This window comes from Barbus barbus, assembly GCF_936440315.1.
Source record: "Barbus barbus genome assembly, chromosome: 33".
NCBI classification, from domain to species: domain Eukaryota; kingdom Metazoa; phylum Chordata; class Actinopteri; order Cypriniformes; family Cyprinidae; genus Barbus; species Barbus barbus.
In genome coordinates this window covers 18,511,643-18,524,457 of record NC_136761.1, presented here as the reverse complement: position 1 = coordinate 18,524,457, position 12,815 = coordinate 18,511,643, and the positions used below count along the sequence as shown (strand labels likewise).

At 39.3% G+C, this 12,815-nt stretch overlaps 1 protein-coding gene across 1 annotated transcript in view; it reads right to left on the bottom strand.

Annotated features, from left to right (window-relative positions):
• LOC306852798 (glycine receptor subunit alpha-4-like) overlaps positions 1-10,000 on the bottom strand; it is a gene marked incomplete at both ends in the record, with an annotated part of 34,726 nt that extends 24,726 nt beyond the window's left edge. Inside the window, one exon of the mRNA XM_079389881.1 lies at positions 9,933-10,000. Within this exon, the coding sequence (XP_079246007.1) occupies positions 9,933-10,000 (68 nt within the window). The remainder of the gene's footprint in view (positions 1-9,932) is intronic.
• Positions 10,001-12,815: the final 2,815 nt, after the last annotated feature.

Here is a 12,815-nt window from a genome sequence, read left to right as displayed (position 1 = left end):
CAGAAACAACATCAGAAGCATCTTACCTAGGCTAAAGAGAAAAAAGAACTGGACTGTTGCTCAGTGGTCCAAAGTCCTCTTTTCAGATAAAGGTACATTTTGTATTTCATTTGGAAATCAAGGTCTCAGAGTCTGGAGGAAGAGTGGAGAGACACAGAATCCATGTTGCTTGAAGTCCAGTGTGAAGTTTCCACAGTCTGTGATGATTTGGGCTGCCATGTCATCTGCTGGTGTTGGTCCGCTGTGTTTTCTGAAGTCCACAGTCAACGCAGCCATCTCAGGAAATTTTAGAGCACTTCATACTTCCTTCTGCTGACAGGCTTTATGGAGATGCTGATTTCATTTTCCAGCAGGACTTGGCACCTGCCCACACTGTCAAAGGTACCAAAAGTTGGTTCAATGACCATGGTGTTACTGTGCTTGATTGGCCAGCAAACTCACCTGACCTGAACCCCATAGAGAATCTGAAGGCTCCTATCAAAGCAACCTGGGCTTCCATTACACCTGAGCAGTGCCACAGGCTGATTGCCTCCATGCCACGCCGAATTGATGCAGTAATTCATGCAAAAGGAGGCCCAACCAAGTATTGAGTGCATAGAAATGGACATACTTTTCAGAAGCCTGACATTTCGGTTTAAAATATCCTTTTTTTATCAATCTTATGTAATATTGTAATTTTCTGAGGCACTAAATTTTACGTTTTCATTATCTGTAAGCCATAATCATCAACATTTCAAGAAATAAAGGCTTGAAATATTGAGATCTGCTTTTTGTTGTTTCACACATTTATCTGCTATACTCTCTAGCTTGCTTAGGTAACGAGGCCCTCCCGTCTGCTCACCTTAGGGGCTGTGGCGCTTTTGCAGTTGCGCTGGGTAGTTCACAGCTCTCCTCCCTGTTTTCACTAGCTCTCCCTCAGGTGGTCCTGACTTATTCTACCTTCACATGGCTTCAACAACGCTCCACCTGTCTGTGAATCCTGTACTATGGGTCTGGTGCCGATTTGGGCAGAAAAGTGTGCAGAGAGGTCACTCGCTGCGTTTTAGAGCCTCCAGCTGTTCCAGCCCTCAATGTCAGTGTGTGCTTCTGCTTCACATGAAAGAGAATGAGGACCACAATGGCTTGTGTTTGCGTGTACATTCCCAGTCTTCCTGGGAAAGGAACTCTTTGAGGTCCTATGGTGCACGGTGGCCTCTCAGCATGTTTCCAAAATAATTTTTCTTTTTCTTTTTGAACATATGCACTGTCGCTTTTAAAGTATCAGTGCTTTTGATACTGTATTGTAATGTAGTTATTTTATCTAAAAATAATAGAGTATAAATATTTAAAGTATAAAAATTATTTTTATAATTATAAAAATTTTAACCAGTATTTTTGCTGGTAACACATTACTATAAATTCTCTTTTCGCTCATCTGAATGCACAGAAACACTGAAAAATTCAAGCAGTTACAGACACATTGCAGTCCCCATTCAATTGAAGAGCAGTGCTTACCAGAGGTAATGACAAACAGTGAAACATCATTTGCTGTTATTTCACACTAAATTATGACAGAGCTAAATGTTACATTTATTATGAGTTTGTGTATTATAATGAGTTTGTGGTAGACTATTTACAAACACACACACATATATATATATATATATATATATATATATATATATATATATATATATATATATATAGCCTATATTTTTAAACAGTCTGATAATATACAGTTTAGACTTTAAACAAGTTAAAGACAATTTACAATGGCTTTAAAATATAATCTTAAATCTTAATGGATATCTGTGCCTTTGCTAGTACTTGGACAGAAGTATTTGCTACTGATTACTGATTACTAACAATCAGCATTACCGAGCCTTATTCTGTGAAAGAATGACAACAAAATAGCATTTTCTATGTAGTATTAATTTTATGTGACTGCTTATTCAGTTGATACTTCCACAGTAGCGTGTTCCTGATAGTGTCAGAATGCTTGCATGTGTATCAGTTTCTGAAATCTGCAGAGGAAAACTTTGATGAATGCAGTGTCGTCTGAATATCTCATGTGTAGAAACAATTTGCATACAATGCATTGCATGGATGCTGCACATTTCAATTTTTTTCAAATGTAGTACGAGAAGTACATCTGTATGCGATTTTGCACACAGGTACTGTGATAAATGATTACAAATGGTCTGGATGAGACGTCAGGGTTCTCATGCTAGCGTAGTGAGGTCAGGATGTTCCTCTCACCTTTATGGAGTGAGGCACATGGGACTTTAGATAGTCTTCCCAAGCACACCTGAAATAACCACTTTAATTGGAGCACTCTCCAATGCACCTCGCTACTCTGTACACTGGCAGAGTAACAAATGATTTTTTCAGGCACTGCTGACCCACTGCAAACGAGTAGATTTTGGAGCTGGTTCATACAGGAAGAGCTGTGATTAACCTTTATAAACAGAGAGAGGTACAGTTGCTCTCCCCTGAAGCGCTCAGTGTGGGTGGTATGTCATACACAAACATCCTAGAGGCACTTAGTGGATGAAGTCCATACTTTGCTTAAGGGGGTAAAGGGATCCAGAGTCTAGACTAAGTTTAGCCTCACTCCCAGAAGCTCATCTGTATAAGTCTAAGTGACTATGTGCAGGACAGCACTGCTACTTACTAAAAACAACTATAGAGAGTAAAATTCCTTCACTTCTTGCTCATTTACCTCAAAGATTATTCAGATTTCTGTGATTGTTCCATTTCTTACAAAGTGTTGTTTTCTTGTGAAATCTACTAAAGTGGGTAAAACCAGGAAGCAACTAATCTCCTCTTAGACTGTTTTCACACTTGTTGCTACTGGTCTTGTAACATTGCACTTTTAGGTTTAGACCACCATGGCATGTCAGCATCACAAGCACTAATGTCAGCTGTTTGCCAGTGTAATGCAGTGTTAATCGTTGCTTTAACAGTGAATCGGTTTGATTTGTGATTCACTGGCTTTTGATTGACTACACAGTTTGATTTGATTAAAAGATTTGATTTAGTATTTTTAAAAATTTATTTATTTGTATTCTTTAAAGATGGCATTTCATGAAAATTGCAATGCTCACAATTCAAAATCCAAATCAACAAACGATGGATCAAACAAAGTAATTTCTATTTTAAAGGTAATCTGTTATATTTGGATCTTGTGCTACTTCTGTTTCATTGCAACTTTAAATTCTTTCCTTAGTGTATATTAATAATTTGATTTGTGTTTTTAATCAACAATTACCCAACATAAAAAAATTATCTTTCAAAAATCTTTCACACCAGCCAAACAACTGTAACTTTAACAAATGGCCTCAGATCACACCAAAAGTTCTACTGTGAAGTGCCCTAAAACATTTGAATGTAAAATCCTTACTGGAGTGTTTGAGAAACAGATTTTCAGATGAAGTCACCATGCTGCATGCCTTGAATGGCTCTGCACTGATTTAACTGCTAGTAGCTCGGTGTTCTTTCATGCTGTGTTCAAGCAGGGAATGTAGTCTCCAATCAAGAAGGTACACTGACAACACAACAGTCACACAGACAGAAATGTTCCATTGTATGAATGCAAATATTCTCTCCAGGAATCCTGCACTGGTGCCATTAGTCAGTGCAAACAGCATCTAATAAATTTCTTCTCTTCAGTGACGAAGATTCTCTTCGCAGGGGCAGTCGTGGCCTAATGGATAGAGAGTTAGACTTGTAACCCGAGGGTTGTGGGTTCAAGTCTCGGGTCCGGCAGGGATTGTAGGTGGGGGGAGTGAATAACCAACACTCTCTCCACCCACACCCGCATGGGTAATGGATGAGGCATGGCCTTGCAGTTGTGCAGACAGGGATAAAGAGAAAGTCGGCATGGTCTTGCATGTCTAATTCCATATTTTGGCTCTAGCTCTAACCCCTGGCAACCTTATACAGGCTGTATACAATATGTAATATATTTCTAAATAATTTTCTGTTGTCTTGGTTAAAAAAAAACTTATTTCATAAGCCTCTTAAAAATATTTTTTAAAAATAGCAGCTATAGAATTATTAATTTTATCTTCCGAAATAAAAATCCAATATCATAACTTTTACTGTTCCTGTTAGGTAAACAACTGAAGTTAAATGGTTTATAGGTGAATAAATTATGCTTTTATTTATTTATATATTTAATAAATTTTCACAGTCATTTTACTTTAATTTGACATTTTTGCTGATTTATTATTATTTGTTTATGTGTATTTCATAATTTGACTTAAATTGTACTGAAAAGCCTATAATAGGATGATTAATGACAAGTTACATTGTGACAACTTACCACACTATAGAGGTCAACATGTGTTCAGTAAACTGTATTTGTTTTTCCTGTGTAATGATGGTAAAAATATCAGTGATTTTTTTTTTTTATATAGTGCAAATCAACCCACTACATTTGGTCAAAAGTGAGACTACTAGCTTTGGTTATTCCTATAGCATAATATATTTATGTTCATGATACATAATAGCACGGGTGGCGTTCCACTCACTTAAATCAAGGGAAAAAATTAGTCTTTTTTTACGTAGGCAAAAGTAAATAGACAAATTTGATTTATTTTTCAAAATAAAACAGGTACCTATATTAGGACCATAAGCATTTTATTGTTTATTAGACTGATGCCATACAGTCACAAGAACTGACATAGCTATCTCTGTAATGGCCTTATGTCTATTTGTCTTAGAAATATAGCAATAGTATTTTACGGTAAATATACCATTAACTCGGACTCAGTGGCTCCATCCTCATGACCTGTTGTACTTCCCTTGTCAAGACAGTCAGTCAGTCATGCTAATGATTCTGAACGTATTTCTGAATCCTGTAGTATGACCTAGGCTGTTTGCGTCCACCTTCACCACTGCTGCTTTGATCTTGAGAAACTGCAGCTGCTTCCGCTTTTCCATTAGGAAAAAAATCATCTGTCGTACAGGGCTAATGGATAAGGCCATAAGCTAAATATATCAATAAACCAGAATTGTCATGGCAACTGACCGGCAGAGCAAATCTCCAGCCGCTAGCATTGGCACTCTCGTAACTGCCGTGACACCAGAAATATCAATAAACCAAACACTGGGTCGGCGTGGCCCAGTTTCTGAGCCCGTCTGGAGGTCAGAGCGTTAGTCAGGCATTTACTGAAAAGCTGTTATTAGCACTATTGGATTTAATTTGTTCCTACAATAGTGGGCCAGAGTCAAGGGGTGCCCTTGCAGAGGGTAATAATTTATTCAGCGTTCAGTGGAATTACACGGCTCCAGCGTGCTTGTGTTCTCATTTCATGCCGAAAAAAGTGCCGCCTCACTCCCTGACATTGTGTTATCTGACGCGCACAGTTGTAATCCCCACTTCAACTTCCATCTCCCCCCACCCACCTCCCAAAACTGCTTCACCAGCCATGCATGACATAGGCTAGTGAACACGAAAGGGGAGCAAAAGATAAAGAGAGAGACGGAAAGACTGATGTGTCCTGCTGGGTGTTGTTACTTGTGTTTACTATCCATCCCTAAAGTAAATGACCTTGTGTCATATAGCACAGTCTGGGGATGTGCTGTTTGCATGCTTCATTTTCCTGATCTGCAGGTATTGCGCTCATTCGTTCCCAAATGCTATGCGATTGTATTATTTTTTCATTAGAAACAGCACCTCCTGCCAAGACCTCTGTTTGCTTCCTATTATCTTTTTGAAATATTTCTCCTCAAGATTAGATGAGTCAAAGCTGTCCAGCTGTTATGAGATCTTCTGCTTCGGCAGAATTTGAAAGCATGAAAGGCTGTTTACAAGAGGTGCTACTTCCTAAGACAAAAGCTTTGTTTTGGCCAAACTCTAGGACCAAATTCTTTGTAGATATGATATTCCAGTGTTTCCCCTTAAGTCTACACTTACACTTCTTATAATAACATAAAAGATCTGTAATATTGTGTTTTGCTGCATTTCATTGGCAAAGCATCTATCAATCGAACTAATCAAAATCGCGATATGGCTTAATGCGATTATGAAATTGCTAAAGGTTGTGATTTCATTAAATACATTAATAGCCTGTTGCATTGTGTTCATTTACATGCGAGCAGCTCATGATCCATTGTTTTTAGCATCTTGGAGCTGCTCGGATCACAGTAATGCTGTAGTAAACCCCATTTATCTTGCAAGGTTAGAAATGAAGACATAATTATTGTAATTTAGCTACTGTAGTGTACCATTGCTACCAGTACCATCCTTATATTACCATAGTAATGATATAAAATTAATAAATAAAAATATGAATAATAACATTAAAATGTGAATTTAATGTGAACAGAGACACTATCACAACTAAAAAAAAAAAGTGTGTTAAATCCCTAAAGTCAGTGCAAAGACAATTCAATTTTGTTAACTGAAACTGGTTTGAAGCTGTTTCTCTTTAAAAGTGATGCAGTGAACATTATATTGATGGGTCATTACATTGCATTACATTGAGCATTACAATAGTTTGGTGTAATTAAAAATGTATCATATTTTACAATATTTGTGAGTACTGCTTATGACAGTATTGTTAACTTAGCAACAGGCTAACATTAAAGTACTCTCTACAATATTAGTGCAGAGCATAGACTTGCTGCTATGAACATTCCATGTTTGAGGTTCTGTGGTGGTATTGATGCTTCCATAGAAGACAGGGTCCTATGTAATGAGTTGCCTTTCATTACATTTTGGAACACCGCACTCTATAGATTTCTATAGAGTATAGATTTCTTCAAACATCAATCTATATGATGTTCCATCTCCCCTCCCACTAATTCATTGGACGCTAACCTGTTTTGCCGTATCTGAATTAGTAACAACATAAAGACTCCTTTATGTGCTTTTAATTGCACTGAAAGTAATAGCTCAATGTAGCAACCTCCAGTAGGGCTTTTCCAACAGGGCTTCAATCTGTCAAACCACGAGCAGGAGGAGAATCCCACAGGCCCTTCATTTAAATGAGGCACTGTGGCCCAACCGCATTAGTTACACTTCATGTTGTGCTTCTTTTGCTGTGGTGCTGTATGGGAGCTGGCAGTGGAAAGAAATTAATTTCACCACAGCCCACTGACTATGCGTTCAGGCTCAAGATCATTTTTGCCAGTTTAAGAGTCGAGAACCAAAAACATAAGGGAATAGTTTATGTTTGGGAACATTTCTGAACAAATGTACTGATTTCTCTATCACTGCTTAACTTTTAACAAGATCCCCCATCCTTTTAGACCTCTGTTCTGCCCCACATGCAGTACACCTTACATTTTGTAAAAAGCGAAGGGCACGCACTTTTCTCACACCTCAATGGTAAGAGAAATTGGCCAGGAAAACTCATTCACACTGCTGCACAGCGGTCTGTCACCTCTCAGCTGTATGTTCATGCTCACATTACTGCACCACTTGTGCTACTGTCCCACAGTTTTGTTGCAAACCCTGGGTTAAATCTGCCCCGCCATCTACCGCTCTGCATATTGTTGTATGCTCTCTTTGTTTTCACAGTAGAGCTGCTGAGGTAGACAGACAAATATTTGTGGGAGAGGTGCAAGCATTGGTCTGTTGTGAGCAAAATGGGTTAATAACAATGTTGTATCAGAGTTGCTTGTTGAATCCTGATTAGCAGAGTTTGAAAATAATCCAAAAAGTAGTAAAAAATATTTTTTATAATAGAATATAATTATTAAAGGATCGTTTTACATTATTAAAATATTTCTTTTTTAAATAACTTCTGTTTTTAAACTTTCTATTCATGAATCAAGAATCCTGAAAATCCTGTATCACAATTTATATTAATATATTAAGCTGCATAACTGTTTTCAACATTGATATTAATAAGAAATATTTCTAGAGCATCAAATCAGCTTATTAGAATGATTTCTGAAAGGTCGAGTGACACTAAAGAATGTAATGGTTGTTGAAAATTCAGCTTTGCTGTCACATGAATAAATGACATTTTAAAATATATTAAGTATGGTAGTTGTTAAATTTAGGTATTAGGGATGTAGACTATGGCCATGCCGAATATGTGCTTTATAAGTACTAATAAATAGCCAATGTGCTAGTTATATGCATTCTAATAATAAGAATTTGTTCCTTTACTAACGTGTTACCTATATTATATTATATAATGTGTTTACATGTGAAATATTTATTAGTTGAAAATATTTATCATATAGAGACTGTGGAGCACTTGAGGTACAGTATTGCTGGGAATGATGGACATTATTCAGAAATATTTCAGATTCAGTCAGCCAATCCGAATCAAGTATTCCATAGGCATGTGCAGTGAATCTATATATAACAAGTGTTTTGCTCAGTGGCCCCTGACCTCTGCATTAGTATTGCTGCTGAGAGCTGTGCTGGAGTGACTTAGGGGTCAGATTTGGCAAACACTCCTCATTGGTGGAAATGGTGTGCTTATGCCTGAAATGTGTGCGTAGCCCAGCGCTGAAAACTGTGTACTGCTTCATTATTAATTAGACACAAAGTTTGAGCCTTTTGTTTTCATTCTCAGCATCCTTTATTTCTTTACAAATCCCACTGTTTGTGGCTTGACAGACGTCTTTATTTCACACAGTGCCAGATGCTCTTTCAAACTACGCTAGTCTCTTTTCTCGAAGTAATGTTCTTCCTATGTTTTCCCTGAGGTTATATTCTATTCAAAGCTTTCATTATGAAACTGAAAGATGTCTGTGAAAACAGATAGTGGCGTTCTCATATTCATCTTCACTCAGTCACACAGCTGACCTGTAGACTGCACGGACATTCTGAGGCTGTTCTGAATCACTTTGCCTCCCAGTATTTTTTGTAGTCCCTGTCGATATCTGCGGCCACGCTCGTGACCTGTCTACCTGCTTATCAGCCACCTGCTGGATTTCTACCCAGGTCTCTGCACGGCTCCTTTCACAGTCAATCTCGCCCCCTCACCTCAGAGTCGGACAGCTCAGCCCAAACAGCGCTCATCTCTGCCTCCTTGTTCTGTCCGCTCTGAATCACCCACACAGTGTCTGCAGGTTGACACACTGAGCTGGTGAGTGTCATCGCTAAGGGATGTCATCTCCCGCCTGCAAGTCACACCACAGGCCCTTCAGAGACACCGAAGCCTTTCTGTGCTCGTTTGTACATGTAACATGTGACATACCGCAACATCTACAACATGTTCCTCTGCGAGTCACCCTGTCCCTGGCTGTCTCATGCACTCCTGCCTCACACCTTCACTTGTTGTACCTTTCGTTACATCATCATGACTCCCAGCACTTTTCCTGTAATTTCATCTAGACTGACTTCACTCCATCTTCTCTTCATCCCTCGCTCTGATTCTCGATGGAGTTCCTGTCAGTGTCTCGCTCTCTCAGAGCTGATGCTCGTCGGCAGACCCAGGCTTTGGGATTATGCAAATTTAACTCTAGCCTGTTCACACCTGGATGCAATGGGGCATGAAACAGGGAGTGCACTCGCTGCAAAACTTTTCACTTTTTTCATTCAGACAGAGAGAGAGGGAGGGGAGAAAATAATTTTCCTTTTTTAACAGTTGCTGTATTTAGCTTCTTTAAATTGCTGGATGTTTTTCTTTATTTAAAAAGCTATCATATGATTTAAATTACACTGAGATTCTCTTCATCTTTCAAATTCTTCAAAATCTCACTTTTTTGTGTATTAATAAAATATAGAGATAAAACCCTTACTGTGAGCTAATGAGTTTTGTGCTGTTGGATATTGTTTATGTGCTATAAGAAATATCAACATGTTTTTTTCTGCTAAACAAAATGGATCAAACATAGTGTTATAGTGTTATGAGCTCTCCCAACAATTACTCTTAAGAAAACAAGAAAATGAATCAATATGGCATTTCTCACAATATACACTATGCAAAGAACCACACAACAAATACATGCATGCTATGAAAAACCACTGCTTGTCTTACCTGATAAAGCCCTCTTGGAAAAAGAAAAAAGACAAGATGTATAAAATCCTTATGACCTGAGGGAGCATTCTCTTGCTCAGTCTCCCTCTCTCTCTCTCAGACCGTTTGGATAACTTACAGTCTACAGAATTACCAAATCCAAAGAGGAGCAGGTAAAACTCGACAGGAATGCATTGTCTTGCAGAGTGATCCAAGCCTGTCTGTGAAGAAACTTCTTCTGCCTTCCTCCCTGCTCACTTATGCTGGCTGTAAAATCCTCCACAGTTGGCCCTCCCACCCTCAGATGTCAGGGAGAATAGGTGAGAGAGCAAGCATGTCTGTGTCTGGGTTTGTGTTTTGAAGAGACTATGTGCTTTTCCCTTTCTTTCTCGCTCTTTTTTATGGCCAGCTGCTCGCTCCAGGAATTATAATGGAGAGGATTTAAAGGGCCAGCAGCGCATTTGAAGGCAGGGAGATGGCGTGCGGTGAGCCCACTGAGAAGCGGAACAGAAGGAGGAGGATCTAAGAGATCAGAGAGCGTTTTTTTTTTTGGTTTTGTTTATGTTAGTTATTTCTCTCTCTCTCTGTCTCTTTTTCTGAATGTGGAGGACTAACCACTTTAAGTGTGTGTGTGTAGTTGAAGGAATGAAGGAGATCCAAAAAACCTGAGAGCAAGAGATTTGCTTATAACATATGCTAGCTTTCATATTAATATTTTAAAGCTGGCTTATAATGGTAAATAGCAAGTACATTAATGTGATAATAGAGAGTAGCCTACAGTATGTACATTATATAGAGTGCCCTCCAAAAGTATTGGAACAGTAAAGACAAAATTGCTCTGTTGGCTGTGGAGTCAAGAGATTTACAAATATGATTAAAAGATGAATATGAGACAAAACTACAGAATGTCACATTTTATTACTGGGTGATTCAACACATAGATGTTTTACCAGCTAAGAAGTTCAGCACTTTTATAGTTTCATCCCGCATCTGATGTGAGCATAAGTATTGGAACAGCTGCCTCACAGGTCTTTCTAAGTGATCTGCTGTGTCCTGTTGCATTCATTTTTCAGGTAGCAGGGAATGTGTCGTATCAGTTATATCCATTATGTCTACATTCTGAATCTTGCATTCGATGATGACACACACAAACCAGGATGAGGATGAGGGAGCTGACTTTGAGAGAAAAGCAAGCAATTTGGATGCTAAAAGAAAAAAGGAAGTCAATTAGAGCTCTAGCAAAAACAAAGGGCATGGAGAAATCAAGAGTTTGGAAACCACCAGCGACACCAGCAACCAACAACTACCTGATCGGCTGAGAAAACAACAGTAGTTGATGACAGACAAATCATAAAAGCTGTGAAAATGAACCCTAAAAGACGTGTCTGTACAATCACCAACAACTTCCAGAAAGCTGGAGTGATGCTCTGACAATCTACTGTCCTCAGCAGACTTTGACACAGAATTACAGATCCTACACAGCAAGATGCAAACCTCTGATCAGCACCAAAAATAGAAAGGCAAGATTGCAAAAAAGCACAAAGGTGAGCCAGAAGAGTTTTGGAACTGTGTTTATGGACCGATGAGACAAAGATGAACCTTTATCTAAGTGATGGGAAAGCAAAAATGTGGAGAAAAAAAGGGAACTGCAAATGATCCCAAGCATACAGCCTCATCTGTAAAGCATGGTGGCGGTGTTGTCGTGGCATGGGCATGCATGGCTGCCTCTGGAACAGGCCCTCTCAACTTTACTAATGACTTAATGTATGATGACAGTAGCAGAATGAATTTGGAAGGGTACAAAACCATCTTGCCTACCAATATTCAATAAAATGCCGCCAGATTCATTGGGAAGTGCCTCATATTGCATCAGGACAATGACCTAAAACACCCTGCCAGTTCAGTCAAGGAGTTTAAAAGGGCAAAGAAATGGAAAGTCTTAGATTGCCTAAGTCAATCTCCAGATTTAAATTGGATTGGATTGGATTGGATTCAATTTATTGTCATTGCACATGTAGGTACAAGGCAACGAAATGCAATGAAGAAGAAGAAATACAGCATAACATGAGGAAAGAGAGGAGAAAAAAATTGTCCTCACACTACGTTCCTGAACGAGAGTGCAGTGTGAGAACAGACAAAAACCTCAGCATGGAGCACAGTCAACACAGGAACATAACTTGCATAGTAAATTCAGACGAAACAGCCATCCGGCCAGCAGCCATTCAGCGCAAACACACGGACCCGTTATCACCTAACAGGATGAAGCGACGAAGGCGTGGGATGGGGGTAGGGAGGTGTATGAGTGTGTGTATGTGTAAGCTCGTGTGAGTTCGTATGCCTTGAAATCCGTTTCGCCAGCACTCCAAACCAGTCGACTCAGTTCGCAGGTTGTGATGCGACATAGCAATTGCCATGGAAACGTCCTTGGACAGAGCACAAGCGCCCGACAATAACAAGGGGTTTTGATAGGGGGAGGGAATGGAAGAAAGAGCGTCTCCCTGCAGTATTCACAGGAGAGTTATACCAGAGCGGCCTTGCCAAGCCGTTCTGTTGTGGGAAGCCGGAAAGAGATAAGATTGTTTTGTCTTTGGGCGAACAGCTGTCTTCCAGTTTCACAGCTATTCTCATTGTCCATTCTGATCTCCTTGTCCATCAATTTTCCTTTCCAAAGCCGAGAGCCTAGCCGTGATCGAACCCATATTGCGGTTAATCGCCTCTGTTTCAGAGGCGACCGCTCTGCCTACAGACTCCATCATGACGGACAGCCTTGAGAGGTTTTGGATAGCCAATCCCGTCTCCTTAATTTTCTGATAATTTAGGGCAACGCCTAATCCAAATAGCAGAAACCCAGTTATCATTGTTCCAAATAAGATGATGTCTTCAATGTCCTCCACGGAGAGAGCC